Genomic DNA, 22778 nt, shown 5'->3' on the forward strand with positions numbered 1-22778 from the left:
ATCATTACAAAATTAACAAGCGATAAAATTTGTACTCTGCAAAGCAATTTACATGTCCAAAGAGCATGTGTGTGCATGTACATGTCACACACGCAATCGATGTTTGTGCGTGCATGTGTACACAACTCATTCTATATATATATATATATATATATATATATATATATATATATATATATATATATATATATATATATATATATATATATATTTTTTTTTTTTTTTTTTTTTTCTCACCACCCTACCAAGTAAACTAGATCTACAAGAAGTTAAACACCTTTTGTAATTATGCACAAGAAAGTGAATGAATCCTACAAATGCTATTTTTTTGTTCTTCCCAAGAGTTCTAAACGAGCCAACACAACACTTGTGCATCATGTAACAATATTGATTGATTCTACTCATCATAAAACAAAAACAGGCTAGGGTGGTTATCACAACCCTTTTCCATGTTTTGTGCTTTGTTTTTAAAGACAGGTTCCTGTTTGTCCTGATCACTTCAAATCACTTTATGACCACTCTTCGGGGCTTAAATGATCAGAGAAGGCAGCTTCTGTGTGACTGCTCAATACACATGTATGTAAAATTCCTACTGAACAGCAAACATTAAACAGAGCATGTGAGAAACCGGTGCATGGATAACAAAATCCTAAATACAAACCACACTGTTCAGCTCCCCCCACAACCTGCAATGATAGCACACACACCCCAGTCACGTGAGGAATCAGTGTAGTAACAATGCACTAGTTTATTTCTGGAAAGAGAATAGTCAAATTAGACTCAACTAAAACCTGGAAGAAAATGAAAAGTGCATCCATTTTGCAAATATGGGGGAAAGACAGTAGAGATTTCTTGATTTTTGATGTATATGTAAAACCACTGAACAGTCTAACATTGTAAGCATTTCCCCATGTCTCAGAAACCAGACCTTGTAGTGGTAGAATTCTCTACAAAACAAGAAATGCTTGAGACAAAATCCTTCCAACAAGAGTGCAATTTTGAAAATAAAAATGATCATTTGGGTCATAAACTTAAGTAGATAAAAAGATGAACAGGAGAATTCTGCCTTTTATTACTAGACATGCATGTCTCAACATCAGTATGGCAAAATAATTTTGACATTAGTGTCACAAAGTGACTTAATCAGCCCCTTTAAACACAAATCCTATTTTTGCAACCCCCCCGAAAAAAACAAAACACAATGAATATTTCATTGTGCATGTGACACGAGCTTTGAGCAGATTTAAGTCTTGTGCCACATCTGTAACTTCACCAACTAGAAGGCATGTAAAAGTGTGAAAGAGAGACTGTAAATAATTAGACTTTTCCTTTTTTCCCCCCAAACAAATCCAAAGAGAAAAAAGAAACTTGAGTTAGTAAATAGAATTACTATGAATATCAGTAACAGTGAACAGGTCCTCATGGTGTAGCTTTCTCTTCAATTCTAGTTCTTCTTTTATGTCAGACAAAGCAGGAGTGACAAAAAAACATACATTAAGTTCTATTAAATCTGTGAAGAAAAAAACAACCCAAAAAACTATTAATGGGGCAAAAAGGTGTGGCATTCAAAAATGCGGTTTAACAGGTCCAATGAACCTGGAGCAATAAAACCCACACTGCTTCTAAAATTCTAGGCTGCAGGACTTGGTTGTAACTGAAACTACCAGTAGAGAATAATCCAGCAGCACTCTCAGGAGTCCCAATGCACATATATTCCATCATTACAGAGCGCGGCAGGCTTGTACATTTTCCCAAGAACAAGAGAAACTCCAACAATAATCTGAATCTGAATTTATCAAGTTAAGTCTTTGAAAAACTTATATTCTGTGTTTTTTTTTCAGTAGGGTCATTTACAGAACATGAAACCTCACATGTGATACAATTTGAAAGACTGCACAACCAGCACAATACAAAACACACTATGATGACCACCTTTTACCAGTTTTGTGCTTCCAAAAATTGTTTCAGCCTGCAGAGGGCTCTAGTACTGTTATACTGTTATGCGTTATGTTTTAGTTGGTACTTCAGAATATTTTACCAACATTTTGGATATGTAGAAAATTCCTGACCACACAGAACAAAACTGATCATTAAGATTCTACAAAGTAACTGACCGTGGCACACAGAAAAGAAAAAAAAATACTTGAAGCAGGGTCAAATATAAAATACACGGTAGTGAATGTTTGTATTGTAGTCTCACACACACACACACACACACACACACACACACACACACACACACACACCAACATGGAATGTAGGAAAAGCACTACAAGCCTTTGTTAGTTGTGGAGGGGGCGAACAGAGTGAGGGAGAGAGGGATAGATCGACAAAGCGAGAGAGACAGAGCGAGAGAGAGAGCGCGAGAATCAAAGAACCAGCTAAACACCTAAAAGAGGGCGATGTATTCATTATCAATGCTAGATATTCATAAAAATCGAGGTTTAGCAGAAATAATAATAATAACAATAATAATAATAATAAAAATTGACTTGTTTAAATATGATTATAGTCTGCTTCTCATGTTAGGAAATTATATAGTCTCTGCAATAAAGAAGAGGTGTGTTCATTTTCCACTACAACTCCATATCCTGTGCCTCATCTTCTGAGAAGTCAGACATGGAGCTTTCTGATGAAGAGTCACCTGCACCTTCCTCTTGCTCCTTCAGTGCCTCCTCTGTTGCATATTTTTGAATATATTCTGGGGAGAGAGAGAGAGAGAGAGAGAGAGACAGAGAGACAGAGAGAGAGAGAGAGAGAGAGAGAGAGAGAGAGAGAGAGAGAGAGAGAGAGAGAGAGAGAGAGAGAGAGAGAGAGAGAGAGAGAGAGAGAGAGAGAGAGAGAGAGAGAGAGAGAGAGAGAGAGAGAGACACATTAACAAAAGAGGATTAGGCAAAAAAGGGTACTGTGGAGCATCTGGGTGGCACCGTCATGAGCACTTTTTAAATAGTTGATTCAACAAACCTATTAACCTATTAACATTAAGGCATACAGTAGAATAAAAGTTAATGCATATTACATACATTCAACATTACTGGAACATTTTGCAGAAACTTTTAACAAAACAATTAAAACAACTAAAGATTATCTTGTAGGGATTAGTGCTTACCCTATGTGGCATCTGGCAAATGAACAGCAGCTACTAGACTGCATTTTTGTGACTAGGTTTCTATTAAACGCTTATGGGTGTTTACATGTCCCACTCCCTTAAAATAGCTTGCATCTGGTATTTGATCTGAGTGTTTTAACTGTGTTTGTGTATCCTAACTTCTTGAAATGAGCTTGTTGTAGTTTTGGTATTAAACAAAGTCTCAGTGCAGGATCTAATGTTGAGAGACAAAGCGTTCTTACACAGGCTTAGCCACATATAAGCATTAGGGATTAGAGAAGGAGGAAGGATGGATAGACAGACAGACAGACAGACACAGAGACAGACAGATAGAAAATTACCCCACCCCATCACACAAAGTTACCATGCTGGGAGGGTGAATGCGCCGAGTCATGAGGGGCCGTCAACAAATATTTTTCAATGCCATTACACTGCTGAATATGCTTGGAAGAGAAAGCTGATAATTCTGTTACGTCAGCTAACGCATGCCCAGGTTGGCTAGTGTGAATCTGAGAGGGGAGGAAGAGAGTCTTCCTACTCACTAATAGTGTGGCTGGGGCATTGTCTGCAATCCAACTTGACTTCTCTATTTGTTGTTCTGGAGAACTTTGTGTTTAGACAGATGCTTACTACAGGATTCCTCCTAGTTTTAAAAGCAATTCGATATGGTCTAATAACACAAACAAGCTACTCTAATGGTACTCAATATTAGCAATTCATAACTCGCACATGGAGAAAAAGAAAGCAATGCAAGCAAACAGCACTCGAGAGCACGCAGAGCGCTCATGTTATTGTTAAAGAAAAAAAAAAAACATGAGCGCTCTGAATGTGCTCTGGCGATATAATAACAAAACAGAGCATGGGATATTTACATCAGGAATAGCTAAACATGGACACGAAGCTTGAGACATTCAAACATCATACATTCTTTGCTTAGTATGCTGCAGTTTTACAGGGTACTAAGCAGAGTTGTTCCCTTTCACAGAAACAAATGAACTGTGTGTGCCAGCTGTCAGCTGTAGTCTTTGCAGCATGTTTAAGCACAAACTTTCACAGACTAAAGGCAACAGTGGGCTGATGGATGACAATCATCAGTCAGCCTTAGCTGGTACTAGTACCCTTATAAATGTTATCAAAGTTGTATTTGATCACTGTCTTATCTGCTGTGAATTTCAGACAAACTAGATTCTGCAGTGCTTCCCCTACCATAAAATAGCGTGGAGGATATAAACAGGCAACATTTGCTACATATCATTGTTTATATGTTGTATAGGCTCATTTTCAACTTGCTAGTATTGGAGTCGAACATTATTTCTGGAATGTTTCAAGTTGGTATTCAGCAGAAACAGATTTTCTAAAAATGTTAAATGTCATTCTAATGCACACTGCTAAAGCGGATGTCTCAAGTTTAGTATTGTTTTTGATATTCCAGATACCAGTACCTTGGTGAACAGACTTATACACATCAGGAACTGCTCTAAGTTGGTTCTTATATGTCAATTAGAAAGTGTTAAGCATCTACTGGGGGTGGGGGGGGGGGGGGGGGGGGGGGCGGGGTCTTCCCCTTGATATTAGACTCCATTACAAGTTAAGAGACTGCTTAAAACATTATTCTTTAGCTTTCATTGAGTTGTAATCACAATTAGCAAATCACAAGTAGTGTGCTTAATTGCGTTTATGTTGTGATTTTTTTTTGTTTCCATTAGTTTCAGGTGGTCTTTAAACTTTGTTTAAATATTTTATTATCAAGCACTTTGTAATCTTGGCTTAAAACACCTGTACAGATAAAGTTTACTTTATCTTTTAGACTCCATTTTTAGCAAAAATGTATCTAAAATTAGACAAACATACTAACTGTACAAGAAATTAGTCCATGCCTTTAGAACTTCTAGATTACACTATTGTAGTGTATGACGGACTCTCTCTACAGCCCCAACTGACTCAGAATGCGACAACTGTTTATCAAAAGCCATGTAGACTATTAGTTTGCTTATGACATTGATAGCCCTTAAAGGCCTCACACAATCAAGTGTTACAGCCTGTCAGATCACTTTGCTCAGCTGAGGCCAACTTTCTGTAAACTGTAAGGATCAATTACAGTTCAGTTGGTAAAAATCCATGTCTTATATGTCTCATAAACCTGAACAGTATTCCAGAAAATATTAGTAATTCATGCTTGATAGGTTATTAAAAGATTTGGTTGGCCTTTTTACTTTAGGGCATTCAGAACATTCCTCTTGCTATGCTAAAACATCATTTCATTTCATCTATTGGCTTTACACAGTTTGTCACTTCTAGATGTGTGTCCAAAACTCATGTCCAGTCCAGGTTTTTGCTGAGCATAGTGGTACTGGATGGTATTTTTTGGGGAAAGTTTCAAATGATAAGCAATCCTAATTATTTACACTGCCTAGTGAACAAGCAGCTTGGTTTGTCACTTGGGATCACATTTTCTTCAGAGGGCTGCAAGTCTTTATTAAGACTGGAAAGATGGAAAGTTAAAGTGGTAGTAGGGTGCACAAGAGTAAACAAATGAAATACTGAAAGATTTGGCATAATTTGATGAGGCTTTTTTATGTATCATTTTCCCCAGACACCAAAAAAACAAAACTTGCACTGAATGGCATTTAAACCATTTAAAATGGTGTTGCTTCGTTACTTTAAACACTGCATTTATTGCATGTAGTGTTTCATGTACTTAAACCTGAAAGAGCTTCTGTAATGAAAGACTCATTAATCGAACAACATCAAACCTGAAGCCACTGCTAGAGAAGGGAATTGCAAAGGCCGTGCATGACTAATGAAAGTGACATGCAAAACTGAACAAAAAGCTGGCAATTAAAAAGCCAACTTCAGCCTCATCTTCTTGTGAACCTAAATATAAGATAACCTGTGTGATTTTGGTGCTTACTACTAGTTAGCACTAGCAAATAATAGACTTCACATCTTACATTTAGGAGGTATAAATAGTTTATTTAACAAATGCGTGTTTCACAGTGAAATATCAATGTCTGTGCCAAAGCACTTAGCATACTTCTTGTGGAATGAAGCTCCTACGAAGCCTCCATGTGACATCTGCAGTTGTTCGTTTTCTCCGCAATTACGTCAGATTGGACGTTTATTTTTGAATTTTGAGGTTAATCAAATAAAAAGTAAATGTGCATTAATATTTGCAGGAAAAGATTTTTTGACCAGGAGTGCCCACACTTTTGCATACACATCTGTATTACTAACATCACTGATGATTCTTTTCTGGTATCTAAATTAAGATAAAACTAGTTGTAAACTTCAAAAAGAAAGCAACGCTTAGCTTTGAGTTCACATGGTGCTGTAGGTTTCAAGCTGGTAAGCAAAACTCCTAATCTTCACATCTTTTGTTCTGAAACCTCCCCTGACTGCGACTGGTCCATACGTCAAATGCAATTATTTTTTGTCTGTAGCAGACTGCTGGTTTAATTGGTTATGGCAGTATTTAAAAGATTTATAGTAAAGAACATACTCAGTTCTTGTCTAGTCAAGACTGATAGCTATGCAACATGTCAGGGTCAAGCTCCATGCATAGTGATTCCAATTCAAAGTCGACTACATTGTTGGCAATCATTTTAGAAAGAGCATGGAAAAAAAAAAAAAGATTGTATGTCTCCGTCTTTTAACTGAGGCAGTAAAAACAGCTCCAAATTGAGTCCAATCACTCATAATTCTTTGTTTTTGGCAAAATTGCTTAGAACCAGAAGTTGTGTCTCTAGACTTTATTGATGTGTCTAGAATTCTCTCTTCTTAAAATATTTAAAATTTCAAATTAATAAAATTAATTTTAATTTAACCTAACAAAAATTAAACTTGTTCACTTCTATGCTGCTTAAAATCTCAGTGAGTGTGTTATATTTTTGCTTAGATTAAAGTATACACCCTTTTCATGTGGCACCGTCAAAGGATGCAACGTTTCTAACAAGTCAGTTTGCCTTGCTACAGCTTCCTCTGTCAGTTAATGTTATGAACCCACATGCATTTCCCACTCCTCATATAGCTATGATACGTCACATGATGAGAAATAAACGTTGTGGAGTGATTCAGGATTACTATGAGTGTGATGTCGCATCTGGTGTGAAATGGGTTTTAGTTTCAGCCAAGAAATTATATGGTGTAGCACCAAGATTTGACAATCTAGAGAATTGCTTTAAAGGAATTTATTGTTGTGAATTGTGTTGTATCTGTGTTATACATTCTGTATCTGTGTGCATGTGCTGAAGTTGTATTTTAGGCTACCTATTTTACCCCTAGATTATCATGTTTATGGAAACAGAATTTTTAAGCCACTTTCTCACGGAAACAAACACAACCATAATTTACCTTTGATTTTCTGCTTATACTCTTCTGGCCGGTGTAAGTACATGGCTGCAGCATCCCCATTCAGGGGATCGATGGGGTTGGGGTATGCCAGCAGCTGTGGCAGGAACGACTCAAAAATATTGGTGAGGTCTGTGAGGGGCAGAAATGGACAATAAATAGAAAGCTACATTAAATGTCACTGTAAAACTGCACCCAAGCGCAATTATTATGTAGTTAATATATAAATATGCAAAAACATAAAAAAAACGCCAGTGAATCGGCATTGCAATTAAACTTTAACAGCCAAGATATGGAAACCCATGTTTAACAACTGTTTTGTTGCGTTTAGAATGACTGCTACCGTGGAAAATATTCGCTCTGAAGGCACAAACATACTTCGTATGCTCAAACGTCATAATCTTCAATGTTAATCAACTGTTCATTTAATTAATTGCCCCATTTCCTATTTAATTATTCAGACATTTGTGACTACTCATACAGTCAGACTTGTTACTAGTCCTCAGGTTCCCTACTCTTGCTCTGTAAGATTGTGTAGGGGCATTCAAATAAAACATTCAGCAGCCATATTCTATAGGCTGCCAAATACTAAACTGTTATTTATTAGTTGTACTTTGCATAGTTCAACTGATACCTCATGTCTTCAGCATTTTATTAAAGCCCCGTCCATTTCTCTTTGGAGTTTCACACTAAATAGCCTTTCATGTAAAAGGTAGTGAGCATACCTAAATAACTCCCGCAAGTTTCTACTTCTACTGCTATTTTTGTAAATGCTGCATAAACCATTTCTAGAAATGCACTGTGAACACGTGGCCAAAGATAGCCCAGTGACTTGGCTCTGGTCAGCCAACCTCTGAATAAAACAGCTGAAAAAAAATGTGTGAATTCTAATTTCAGCTGAGTAAAATGTGTCGCTTGCTGATAGAGTGTAACTATAACATGTCTAACAAGTGAAACAATCTTTCAGTAATGCCTCATTTGCTGCCGTGTAGTGTTCGTTACACACAGAGTTAAATGTTACTACAGGTTGTTACTTCGGGTGATCACAGCCTTTAGCCTTCAGCATATCAGCCCATTATCCGGGTCAGAGTGTCCACTAGCCCCGTCTGCCGCCCACCTTTGACTGAATCACTGCTACTGAATGCGGCAGCATGAATGACTAAATATTTCCATGTCTTCAGCACAGTTTGATGCTCAGATGTAGCATGACTGTACAGGATGCACGCAGGAGATAATGACGAATAAATTCATACGTGAAAACATTTAGCACCGTTTTTTGCCACGTGTACAAACCACAAGTTTATTGCTTAATTCTGTATTTACTTCAGCTATTAAAATGCGTGTTATTTCTAATGCAATCTCATGCAAGCTTGGTTTTATTTGTGACACACGACACATTTTGCCAAAATAAATATTTAAAAGTTGAATTGAATAAATATCAGCACTTAAGATTGTTAGATTAGATAGAGTTAGTATCAGTATCCAAAGGGGAAAGGGGTATTGGTGTATCCCTGAAGTAAAGCGTGACATACATTATGAATCACATTTTATCTTTCAAGGGGTTACAGTTTTATGCACACTCCAACAGCAGCACCATTACCTGCTCTGCCTTGCTTTAACACGCCGCCTAACAAGTATGCCACTACCACTGAACACACACACAAAGTGGAACTGTATACATACCATAAAGCGCGGTCCATGTCTGATTTATCACATCTAAACACACGGTCCCAGATCTGTAATGGGGACAGACAGTTTCCAGTGCATTTCATACATAACATTTGTATTATACTTGCTGTATGACAAGCCGTCCTCGTAACAATATTACTGAAGGTGACTGCATTAAAATAGAAACTGAAAGCAAATAATTAAATGACACTCATGATGTGAGGAACTATACCAACGTCAACATTACGGTCACTGATGTGGAAGTTTGATGCGCTGTTTTCTGTCTAGCAAAAGATTGAGAAAATTTTTCTTTCCATCGTTTCATGCCAAGTGAGCTAAGTGAAACCACAAGTTGCTTGACTTTATAACTGCAATATACACCAATCAGGCATAACATCATGTCCACCTCCTTGTTTCTACGCTCACTGTCCATTTAAAATCAACTCCACTTACTATATAGAACTATAAAGTGCACCTACAATTGAAGAGAAGTCCATCTGTTTCTCTGATACTTTGGTAGCCCCCCTTTTACCCTGTTCTTCAGTGGTCAGGACTCCCATGGACCCTCACAGATACTATTTGGGTGGTGGATCATCCTCAGCCCTTGCAGCAACACTGATGTGATGGTTGTGAGTTTGTGTGTTGTGCTGGTAGGAGTGGATCAGACACAGTAGTGCTGCTGGAGTTTTTAAATACTGTCCACTCACTGTCCACTCCTACCTTGTAGACGTAAAGTTAGAGACGATAGCTCATCTGCTGCTGTACAGTTTGTGTTGGTCATCCGCTAGTCCTTCATCAGTGGTCACAGGACACTGTTGACTGGATAATTTTTGGTTGGTGGACTTCAGTCCAGCAGTGACACTGAGGTGTTTAAAAACTCCAGCAGCACTGCTGTGTCTGATCCACTCAGACCAGCACAACACACACTAACAAGTCACACATCAGTGTTACTGCAGCGCTGAGAATGATCCACCACGCAAATAATCCCTGCTCTGTGAGGGTCCAATGGAGGTCCTGGCCACTGAAGAACAGGGTAAAAGGGGACTAACAAAGTATGCAGATAAACAGATGGACTACAGTCTGTAACTGCAGAACTACAAAGTGCAGCTATAGAGTAAGTGGAGCTGATAAAATGGACAATGAGTGTAGAAACAAGGAGGTGGTCATGTTATGCCTGATCAGTGTAGGTTGAAATAGTCAACTTGAGCATAAAACACCATCATGGTTAACTTAAAACCATCAAGAATGCATCCGAAACTGACCTTTATCATGTGGACAGGCTGAATTTCTGACCATATAAATTACATCGCTGTCATTATCGGTTACCTGAACTTTTACATTCTAAAACCAGCACGGTAACAAAATTTACGGTCAACAAAATTGGTCAGGCTCTTGTTATTGGCACACATCAAACACAGCTACAATCATAAATGCCAACTTACGCTTCATCAATGTTAGGATGAAAGATCTTATTCATGAAGCCTGTAGAAACAACAAAGAGGTAGGAACAGTATACACGTTTAACAAGCTTTAACTTTGCAATCTGGTCCATGAAATTAACTGCTTTCTTTTAGGGTGCTCTTTTCTTTTCATTATTATTCGTTTAGTGGCTGTGAAGCAAAAATTACAATATCATGACATAGGAAATGTTATCTGGTAAGCACACAATGCTATGGTAGTAGGTGATACTTTACCTATAGATGGAGACTTGAAGGGGTATTTGTCGGGAAGATCTACTCTCACCTTCCATACACCCCCTTCATATGGTGCTGCAATGAAAAAAGAAAAATACTTAGAAATCTTGGTAACAAAAGGAAAATAGACTTAGGTTAGGGTTCAATTACACTCCAAGCCTTCAGCAGTTCTGTGCAGAAGTAACTGTATCTGTGTGCTATAAGTTTCGATGGATGGATGGATGGATGGATGGATGGATGGATGGGAAAGTCCAAACTATTTTTTATTACTAGCATAAATGCATCCTGCAGCTACCAATAGCTTAAATAAGCTTATGGCTCAAAAAAATTGAACAGTCACTTATCAGGTATTTAGGGTTCAAGCACATAGTGCATTGTATTCCCTATTGGAATTGTCAAGATTTCTCTTATTATTCTTTTTCTGCCGTGAAACGGAACGCACAGCCCAAACCGTAAGTCCTACAGACTTGAAACTTGGTCAATAGGTAGTAGTCCCTCCCGCTACTCAGGCGCAAGAAGTCAGCCCAGTCGGCCAAAAGGGGGCGCTATAGGGCAGGTCAACGCGTTTGGGCCTATAACTCCTAAACCAGATTTTTGCCAGACATGACATTTTTTTCTAAGTTCCTTGGGTCCAAACAAACCACTTTTGTATTTGGACCATTTAGCTCCGCCCACTTAGATTTTTCACAATACTGCAAAATATACGAAACCTACTTTTGCGAACTAGTCCTCCAATTTTCGCCTGATCCTCATGCATTTGGTCTCAAAAATTTCAGAAGAGCAGGAACATTAATTATTATTAAGTTTTCCAAACAACATGGCTGTCATATGCAAATGAACCCTTCTGGAAATATTCTAATTAATTCAGAATTAATTTTAAAATCTGTAACTCAAGAATCATTCAGCCAAGAAAATTCAAACTTGATATACATATTCGGCAGAAGATTCTGAGGTGGCCATTCGATTTTTATGCACATATGTAATTAGGGGGCGGGGTTAATGCTACATAGCTGTTTCTCAGCATCCGTAAATGCGATCAAGCTGAAACTTTGCATTCAGCATCTATTCCGCATATTATAAGTGATATTTGAAGGGCAATGAGACATATACTATATACTACAATACTAAAGACACCGTTTTTTAGTAATCATTAACTGTTTGAAAACCATGCTTTTCGAACTAGTCTCTGGATTTTGATCCAAACTTTTCAAATTTGGTCTAGAATGATTCTGGGGCCTCTCCAGGTAAATAATTATCAAAAGCATGTTGAGTTTTTTACTCAGTGTTGTGTGGATAAATCAATTAAATTACTGCGGTCATGGCACTGCTAACTTGATTTGCTAGAACTCAGTCATTGGCCAGATCATCTCCAAACTTGAAGGATGTGTAAAAACAGACTCTAAGAGAGTGTACCACTTTTGGTCTAGATTGGCCTTTAGGGGGCGCTTTAGCACTCAAACACTTATTCAATTAAATTGTTATTACAATGTTATTACAAGGTTGATCAATAAACAATTGGTGTCATATAACTCAGTTCACTCACCTGAACAACTTTATAATTTCTTGAACCCGCTCATTGCCACTTGTGGCTATATTTTTTTTGTAATCAAAAGGTGTTGCATCATGTCAGAGCACAAAAACAAAAATCAATCCGTATTTAAAGTCAAAGCCATTTTGGAGAAATGTGTGATTGCATGGTCTATTCACTAGCCCAGAGATATTTAATTCTGGACCTGGGGCTGGTCACAAAAACAGCCCAACTCATATCTGTTCAGTCACTATGACACCTTCAGCTATTACAGAACAGGTACATAACTACAGATAAGAAAACAGCATTACAGAAACATCCTCACTAGACAGAATTTCCTAAATACTGTCCTAAACTTTAGAACAATCCCAGTGTTGTCTTAACTTCCATTTTTAACCTTCTGCTTGTCATTGTAACTGTTCAAGGCAGCGTAGTTCACTATAACATGCATAATGATGTTATATTTATCTACACTGCAAAATGGTTCCACTAAGTTTTTCTCCGTCAGATCTTCAGACAAAAAGATCAAATTTTCTGTAACATGGCCCCTGGAATCCAATTTATGGTCCCAGTGCAGTATTACAGAAACTTCCTATCCTTGTGCCTTAAGATTTGACAGGTCAAGATTAACAAATTCGTATTACAGAAGCTCATACTGTCATAACTTATAATTTTATAGCACCTTGCTTTCATATTTTGCATTTGCCATTTCTGACATTGATGGTTTACCTAGTTTTTCTGAACCAGTTAATTCAAACTGTCCATAAACAAAAAAAAAAACAAAAAAAAAACACCACAACACACAGAATTGCTTGTACGCTGGCCAGAAATGTGAAGAAAAACAAAATTATGTACAGGAATGGCATTAACTAATCTCAACAAACGGGGACATTTAGTAATACTTCAAATGGAACAAACAAAGTAGATCCACAGCCCAGCTTTGTTTCACATTCCAAAGTATAATTTACATTGTTGGTTTGAATAAAACCAAATCACCTCGGCCTGCAGACTGCTTCTACAAACATTAGTGAAAGAATGGGTCGCTCTTAGGAGCTCAGTGAATTCCAGTGTGGTACCATGATAGGATGCCACCTGTGCAACAAATTCAGTATCCAGGAAATTTCACGACTGAACATTCCACAGTCAACTGTCAGTGGGATTATAACAAAGTGGAAGCGATTGGGAACGGCAGCAACTCAGCCAACTTTCTGCAGTCAATCGCTACAGACCTCCAAACTTCACATGGCCTTCAGATTAGCTCAAGAACAGTGTAGTGAACTTCATGAAATGGGTGTCCATGGCTGAGCAGTAGCATCCAAGCCTTACATCACCAAGCACAATGCTTTCCTTTCGGTTTACTTTTAGGAGCAAGCAGCCGTTTATTAGAGGGTCTCAGTGACCTGGTAGTTGTTTGGGAAACTTAAAAACTCAAATGTATTCAGGCACTTCACAGTCTAACGCCTTGTAAGTACTTTAAAATCAACCCTTAATTTTACTGGTAACCAGCGAACAGAGGCTAGCATGGGGCTGATGTTTCCCATGTCTAATTTTTAAGAGCTGCATTTTGAACCAACTGAAGTCTGGCCAAAGCTCCTTGATTAAGGCACATGTATAAGGCACTGAATTAAGCCTGCTTTTCAAGATATCACAATTCATTCTACTAAAGGATGCGCTAAGATCATGCAGTACCAGAAGAGATACCCCTCCTCCTCTCATAATTCTCATAAGAGCCCTTTCTGTGCTATGCTTTTGTTAGATTCCAGACAAACATTTAAAAAATGCTTTTTGCCTCCAATTGATGCAGAAGTTGATCTGAAACCACTTTCTCCAAAATATGAGAGGGGTCTAAAGCTTGAACAACCATTAGGGTCAAAAGCCCAGTTTCTTAAGAGGCTGCATACTGGCCGCTTTAAAACAATCGTAAACACACCCTGAGGTAAGAGATTCACATTTGCTTGCAGATAAGGACTAACAAATTCTAAAACGTTTAAGAAAACTGAAAGGAAGAACAGCACAGTAACTAAATGAGGGTTGAAAGTGCTACGCAGTCTGTTATTAACTCAAAGTAAATGGAGTAACCAGATTCAAAATATCAGTAGAGCTAGCAGGAAGAACACCCATGCACATAGGAGGAGATGGAATAAACGTTACCATGACAGCGAACACCACATGACATCCAGTCAGCGTGAGATGAGTTTCCAGTTGGCACGCTTGTGTTTTTATTGGCTTAGAAGACATCGTGTTCTGAGACACAAAAGCTGGACATCCGTCCCACCGCCGTCTTTTAAAGATCAGAGCATGAACTTCGTCTCCTCTGCAGACCAGTTTCTGCTCCGCCATGTTGAACATCATAAACCTTTCGCTATGACGTGACGCCCATGCGCAGAACGTACTTACACCTTCCGATTAGAATGTAATCGGATTCAGGTGTTTACACTGCTATTATTCTTCTATTTGGCCTCAATCGGACTAGACTATTCAGATTGAGGTGTTTACATGGACGTGTTCTATTCCAATTTAGCTATTAGTCATATTATTAACAGATTATTAGGCTGCATGTAAACATGACTATTCTGGCCATTAAAAAAAAAGGTTAAAAACTCTTCACTCTTCACAGCCAATGTTACAAATATTTAACCAAGGACAGTTTCAGAGTTTTTGCAACTGAACCAAGGCTGTTTTTATACTGATCATAAATAGAGCCACATCTAAAATAGCTGAGCATAGTTTATTAAAAGAGCTAGCCAAATCAGGGACATCTGCAAGCTAAAACTTAAAAGATAAACCATTAAAAATAGATGAAAATTTAGCACCTGAGTATTCCCGAAAAACCAAGAGTGTATGTGTTTAGGGTTTACACCTTTAGATTGAAGGACAGACTCAAAAATAAAACCTTTATGTTCCATCCACATGGATATTAAAATTCCCCACTTGTGAAACACTGTCAAAATTAAGTACAATAGATGACCATTCTAAAAAGTCTTAAAGAATCGTGTGACTTACAAGGTCAGTAGATCAAATAAACACCAGTTTAATCACTTAGGACTTTAAAGGCCAGAAGTTCAAAACATGCAAATGCACCCAGAGACACATGGGAACAATACAAACAGCAGCTATTAGTACAGCCAATCATTAGAGTTAATACATCTAGCTCCAGAGAAGGGTTTCACTTGAGAAATCCTTCAGCCTGAACAGGACACAGCCAAATATATTGAACCTCCAGAGAACGCTGCACATAAGAACGTCTGAGCTGCCAGAGTGAACACACAGAGCATCCATGACCATGGATTTAACAGCTTCAGCTTCTCCCTCTGTTTGTCCGACACCGGTAATGGACTGTATCCCACAGCAATGAAAACAGATATTCAGGGGGATTGTCAACTTCAGTAACAAGACGTGATGTATTCATATAAATCATTTCAGATAAACTTTCAGTAATACTCATCCACAAAGTTGCGGGGGCAAAGCTTCAAAGAAGGAGGAGGGCCATTAAGAAAGATCTTGTTCAACAAAAAGGGCCGAGCTACATCTTCCTCTTGTTCAAGTAAAGTTGAGGGGTTTGGAATGTCTAGACTACACAACCAGTCACAGTAGTGTCTACGGGGAAATGCTAGATAATATAAACAAAAGGTTTGGCAATATAAAATCTCCCTTTTGGCGTGAGAGTAGAGGGCGCTGTAGAGTGAACGCCTAATTTTCCAAAGTTGTGTGGCTATTCTCACTAAATTTAGCATGTTCTTGCACAAAACTTGAGAAACTGGCTTGAAATGGACCTGTTATCTAAAAAAAAAAAAAAAAAAAAAAAAAAAAAAAAAAAAAAAAAAAAAAAAAGAGACCGGACAACTGTTTCACAAAAAACCTTGAGTACATCGTCATGAAATATAAAAATACTCAGAAAAAGCTGCAGCCAACAGCATGGTCTCTGACAACTCAAAAGCTAGTACCATGTCGAACTTTGGTGAAGCCACTGCTGGCTTTGCCAGCAAAAAGCTTTGCTAGCAAATCCGACACATCAGGAGACCCGAACTTACTTCAAGCCATGCAAGACATGACAGAGAACATGTGAAGGTGATTGAAACCTAGTTTTCAAGAGTTTTTGAAGCAATACAGAGTTAGTCGTCTAACTTTGGCCCAGCGCATCCAGGAGGCAGAGGAGAGGATTGAGATGTTAACTGTATATAAATTCCTCATAGATTTACACATAGGAGTGCAGCCCCTGTTGCTAAAGCCAACATGATTAGGGGTATCTGTAATTTAAACCTCATAGATCTCTGGAGAACTCTTCACCCTTCAAATTATAAAACCACATATTTCTCTCCACCATATCAATGCTATACTCTAGATATAATCTCTAATCATACAATGGCGATGATCAAAAAATTGGAAAATCAGCTTCTGGGAAAAAAGTAAGATATCTGAATCAAGAAAGATTTTGGAAACCAACTTGATAAATAAAGAGAGACATATCAGCATCGCAAATAATTATTAAAAGAAATTTCTGCCATTAGGTGCGCCCTGGAATATTTGCTCACACAAGAAAAGAAACAGATGAGCTAAACAAAGTATGAACATTGTGACAAACCCCTAGCCTCTCCTACAAATAAGAATTCAGATTCCCCAGATAATTACTTCTGCAGCTGATGCTGATGGTAAAGCAACTTCTGAAAATAAGTAATTTCTTAAACAATTCATTAAGTTATGTAAATCTCTATACCTCTGAACAATTGGAGGACTCACTAGCACAAACGTTTTCTTTCCCCAAAACGTAGGCTACCAACTGCTTCTTCTGAACAAAAGTCAGTACTAGATGCCCGTTACCCAAAAGGAAGTGGTTGATGCCGCTGTCAAGATGCAGAATGGTAAGGCCCCAGGGCCAGATGTTTTTGGTAAGGAGTTTTAATGAGTTTCAAACCTTAACGGTCGAACCTACAATCGCAATATTTATTAATTCTTTGTTTGACACACTCCCTAGAATTCTGAGAGAAGCAAATATATTCATTTTGAAAACAGGTAAATGCCTAGAAAATTACTCATATATATCTGTTTCATTATATAATTCACATTGGAAAATACTCGACAAAATACTTGTCTCGCGTTTAGAAAAAGGAAAAAAAAAAAAAAACAAACAAACAAAAAAAAAAACAACATCTTGCTATTTATGAAATCAACAATGACCAGACTGGTTTCATAAAAGGTCGTAATTCAAATAACAGCATTAGACAGCTTAATGCAATTCAGGTTTAAAACAAACAACGAGGAATTAGCAGCATAGTGCTTTCTCTGGATGCAGAGAAGGCATTGGACCGTGTAGAACGGTCATACTTATTTTTTGTTATGCAAAGGTTAATCTTTGTGCTAATTTTATTAACTGAGTGAAAGTGTTGTACGAAGATCCAAAAGCAATCAATCAATACAAATGGTATGAGGTCAGAGTGTTTCTCTCTACATAGGGGAACTAGACAAGGGTGTGCTTGGTCACCCTTCCTTTTCTCCCCAGCACTCCTTAACATCAATTTGTTTGGCTCCTTCTCAGGCTACAAAATTAACTTAAAAGGCAGACGCTGATTAAAATCAGTACCTACCACTAACCCAACGTTTATCATCAAGTGGTCACCCCAGGAGGGTTTGTATACTTAGGTATTTTTGTGACTCCAGAATTCAGTTATATAAAGCCAATTTCCTACAAGGGAGGTAGCCTTGGCTGTCTAAAAAGAAAAGAGCAAGACAAACATTTGCGAATGGATATCTAGGCAAGGACCAGGACTTCTGAAACAATGTTCCATGGAGTTGTGTGGTCACAGTAACACAAGACATGTAGGGCAAAAAACAAAAACAGCATTTGATCAGAAAAAGTTCATATTAACTCTAAAGCATGTTGGTTACGGTTTCGGGCTGCATTACTGCCTCAACTTGCAAATCACAGATTCGACAATGAATTCTCTTTCATACCAGAGTGGGCTTTGGAATGCAATACCATCTGTGAAAAGCTGAAGCTAAACAGTGGATCTTCATACAGGATAATAAAAACTGTCCCAAAGATGCAAGTCAATCTACCATAAATGGCTCAAAAAGAAGAAATGTAGAGTTAGCTTAAGCCCAGATCTGAATCCCAGTGAAATGCTGTGTGGTGATTTAAAACAGGCTGTACTTGCAAGAAGCCTCTAAACATTGCACAGTTGAAAGAATTCTGTACGGAGCAATGGGCAGAAATTTCTCACGGTAGATGTAAGAAAACTGGTACACAGTTATATAAAAAGATACTGAAGCCACAGATGTACTTTTTGAACAGACAAAATTTCAATGCCATTTCAATATTAAAAATAATAATAATGACAGCAGAGTAAAATTTCCATAATATTTGTTCTATTACTTAACATGTAAGCTGAAGAGCAGGGGACCTATTCTGACTCCTTGAGATCAGATGATCTGTGAAGTTTGGTTCTAATCCTTAAACTTGCCAAGCAGTAATTCTTGGGGATTTTATTAACCAGATCAAATGTGCTACATCTGGTTTTAGCTAAACTTTGCATGAAGGTTAGGCTCTAGAAATACAGGAGTGCTCTGGCTTAAGAGGCAAGATATTTTGTCTTTTGCCTATAAAAGGAAGTCTGAGGTCTTCAGGACTCTCTTTAGTCTTCTCAATGTCACAGATCAGTGTCCATTTCTACACCCACTGTAGATCAAGTTCATGAATAAATAATAAATAAATTTGGTCTAGCAACTGATGCAACCTGCTTAACAATAAGCTGCTGAGCTGGACCATGTATTTTAAGGCAGGATAACCTGCGGTGCATTGGGGCCCCAGGACTGGAGTTGAAAGAAACAGGAAATTCCACAAAAAACAAAAATCTGTAGGAGTTATTTGCTGCTGCCCAACTATATTGTAAGGATAGATCCATGTATCATCACTGTTGGAACTACACCTACTCCCTCCAAAAGGAGGGAAGTTCTTAAACTCAACAGATGGTCTGTCTGTCTATACACACACCCATCCATCATCTTCCGCTTCTCTGGGGTTCGGGTCGCAGGTGCAGCAACGAGGCCCAGACCTCCCTTTCCCCAGCCACTTCCACTAGCTCACTGGGAGGGATTCCGAGGCGCTCCCCAGCCAGCTGGGTGATATAGTTACGCCAGCGTGTCTTGGGTCTTCCCCCGTGTCCTCCAGGGTGGACTTGCCTGAAACACCTTCCAAGGGAGGCGTCCAGGAGGCATCCTAACCAGATGCACGAACCCCCTCAGCTGGCTCCTCTCGACATGGAGAAGCAGCGGCTCTACTCAGAGTCCCTCCCGGATGACTGAACTTCTCACCCTATCTCTAAGGGAGAGTCTAGACACCCTGGGGAGGAAACTTATTTCGGCCGCTTGTATTCGCAATCTCGTTCTTTCGGTCATTACCCAAAGCTCATGACCATAGGTGAGGGTGGGAATGTAGATCCACCGGTAAGGTAAATCGAGAGCCTTGCCTTATGGCTCAGCTCTTTCTTTACCACAACAGACCGGTAAAGAGCCCGCATCACTGCTGAGATATATAGATACACACACTATACACACATACATAATGTGTGTATACATGTGTTTATTTTTTATATATATGTATATATATATATATATATATATATATATATATATATATATATATATATATATATATATATATATATACATACACACACACACACACACACACACACACACACACACACACACACACACACACATATATATATATATATATATATATATATATATATATATATATATATATATATATATATATATATATATATATATATATATGTGTGTGTGTGAAGGGAACACTTAAACAACACAATATAACTCCAAGTAAATCAAACTTTTGTGAAATCAAACTGTCCACTTAGGAAGCAACACTGACAATCAGTTTCACAGCTGTTGTGCAAATGGAACAGACAACAGGTGGAAATTATTGGCAATTAGCAAGACACACTCAATAAAGGAGTGGTTCTGCAGGTGGGGACCACAGACCACTTCTCAGTACCTTTCTGCTTTCTGGCTGATGTTTTGGTCACTTTTGAATGTTGGTGGTGCTTTCACATTCGTGGTAGCATGAGACGGACTCTACAACCCACACAAGTGGCTCAGGTAGTGCAGCTCATCCAGGATGGCACATCAATGCGAGCTGTGGCAAGAAGGTTTGCTGTGTCTGTCAGCGTAGTGTCCAGAGGCTGAAGGCGCTACCAGGAGACGTTGAGGAGGCAGTAGGAGGGCAACAACCCAGCAGCAGGACCGCTAGCTCTGCCTATGCTCAAGGAGGAACAGGAGGAGCACTGCCAGAGCCCTGCAAAATGACCTCAGGCAGACCACAAATGTGCATGTGTCTGCACAAACTGTTAGAAACCGACTCCATGAGGATGGTATGAGGGCCCGACGTCCACAGATGGGTCTTGGGCTCACAGCCCAACACAGTGCAGGACGCTTGGCATTTAACAGAGAACACCAGGTTCACACAGATCAAATGTGACAGACGTGACAGAGCCTGGAGACGCCGTGGAGAGCGATCTGCTGCCTGCAACATCCTTCAGCATGACTGGTTTGGCAGTGGGTCAGTAATGGTGTGGGGTGGCATTTCTTTGGAGGGCCGCACAGCCGTCCATGTGCACGCCAGAGGTAGCCTGACTGCCATTAGGTACCGAGATGAGATCCTCAGACCCCTTGTGAGACCATATGCTGGTGAGGTTGGCCCTGGGTTCATCCTAAAGCAGGACAATGCTAGACCTCATGTGGCTGGAGTGTGTCAGCAGTTCCTGCAAGATGAAGGCATTGAAGCTATGGACTGACCCGCCCGTTCCCCAGATCTGAATTCGATTGAGCACATCTGGGACATCATGTCTCGCGCCATCCACCTACGTCATATTGCACCACAGACTGTCCAGGAGTTGGTGGATGCTTGAGTCCAGGTCTGGGAGGAGATCCCTCAGGACCACCTGCCACCTCACCATGAGCATGCCCAGGCGTTGTAGGGAGGTCATACAGGGACGTGGAGGCCACACACAATACTGAGCCTCATTTTGACTTGTTTTAAGGACATTACATCAAAGTTGGAACAGCCTGTAGTGTGTTTTTCCACTTTAATTTTGTGTGTGAATCCAGACCTCCATTGGTTAATAAATTTGATTTTTGTGTGATTTTGTTGTCAGCACATTCAACTTTGTACAGAACAAAGTATTCAATGAGAATATTTCATTCATTCAGATCTAGGATGTGTTATTTCTGTGTTCCCACACACACACACACACACACACACACACACACACACACACACACACACATTTATCTATATGTCTCACACACACAAATAAAATGTGTGTATGTGTGTGATATATATATTGTGTAATATATATGTAGTGTGTGTGTGTTTATGTATGTGTACGTATATGTATATACACACACACCCCCACACACCCACCCACCCACAGACCACTTTAAATTTGACAGAGAAAGAAAACAAGCAAAAACCTGGTGGAACAGGTCAGTAACATAATTGGGTATAAAAGAGCAACCCAGACATCTGGTCTTTCACAACACTTCTGAAAATTGTCTCTGAACACTGAAAAGCTTGTCGCTCGTAATAGTTTCATAGTAATCACATGATCCATCATCAAATCACTATAGTGGTGTGGTGTTTTAAAAGTGGTGTGGTCATAATCTTGGACAAAGCTGATAAAAAGGCATGTTACAGATCATACCATAACTTTTTGCCATTTAATTTCTTATAGTTGTAAAAATCATACATAACTCACAAACCTTAATACACATGAAACGGAGAAAAACGAAAACCCATCACCTACCAAAATATGACCTGAACATATATACTTTTAGAAAAATGACACTTGTTCAAATAATACTTTATATTTGATTAACTTAAATAAATAAAATGGGAAATGTACATTATGATTTTGTATATATTTTAATGATGATTAACAGCACAATATAGTCTAAGGATGAAGTGGTTTCATCTGAAGACTGAGTTTTTGTCAACATTTGCATTTCTTCAATGTAAACTGATCGAAAGTTATGTTCATTTTACATAATTTATATAGGATAACATGCTATAGTGCCGCCTGGAGGTCAGTTTAGACCACAACTGCTGTGCTTCCTCAGAGTATTATTCTGTAGGTCTGCACCAATTTTGGTAGACAAATGTTTGTATGAATTACAGATAACAGATTCGTTAAAAACTCTAAGAAATGGATTCATTGACAAGTTGCATACATGCTTTTGTGAAAGTGTCAACATTTTTTGATAATTATTTACTGCCAGACTCCACTCTTTAGTTCATGACCAGAACTGAGATGGTAAGACGTAAATTGTAGGTCTAGTTCAACATGGGTCATATTCAAACAATGTGCATTTGTAGAAAAAAAAAAAGGTAACAATTAACCCTATAAATAAA

At 38.6% G+C, this 22778-nt stretch overlaps 1 protein-coding gene across 1 annotated transcript in view; it reads right to left on the reverse strand.

The window, feature by feature from the left end:
- Nucleotides 1-724: 724 nt before the first annotated feature.
- ube2h (ubiquitin-conjugating enzyme E2H (UBC8 homolog, yeast)) overlaps nt 725-22778 on the reverse strand; it is a 54810-nt gene continuing 32756 nt past the window's right edge. The window contains exons 3-7 of the mRNA XM_017710691.2: nt 10819-10893; nt 10567-10606; nt 9140-9192; nt 7460-7588; nt 725-2701 (exon numbers count right to left, since the gene is read on the reverse strand). Of these exons, the coding sequence (XP_017566180.1) occupies nt 2577-2701; nt 7460-7588; nt 9140-9192; nt 10567-10606; nt 10819-10893 (422 nt within the window). The 3' untranslated portion in view covers nt 725-2576. The remainder of the gene's footprint in view (nt 2702-7459; nt 7589-9139; nt 9193-10566; nt 10607-10818; nt 10894-22778) is intronic.

Source organism: Pygocentrus nattereri, chromosome 1, assembly GCF_015220715.1.
Source record: "Pygocentrus nattereri isolate fPygNat1 chromosome 1, fPygNat1.pri, whole genome shotgun sequence".
Lineage (NCBI taxonomy): Eukaryota > Metazoa > Chordata > Actinopteri > Characiformes > Serrasalmidae > Pygocentrus > Pygocentrus nattereri.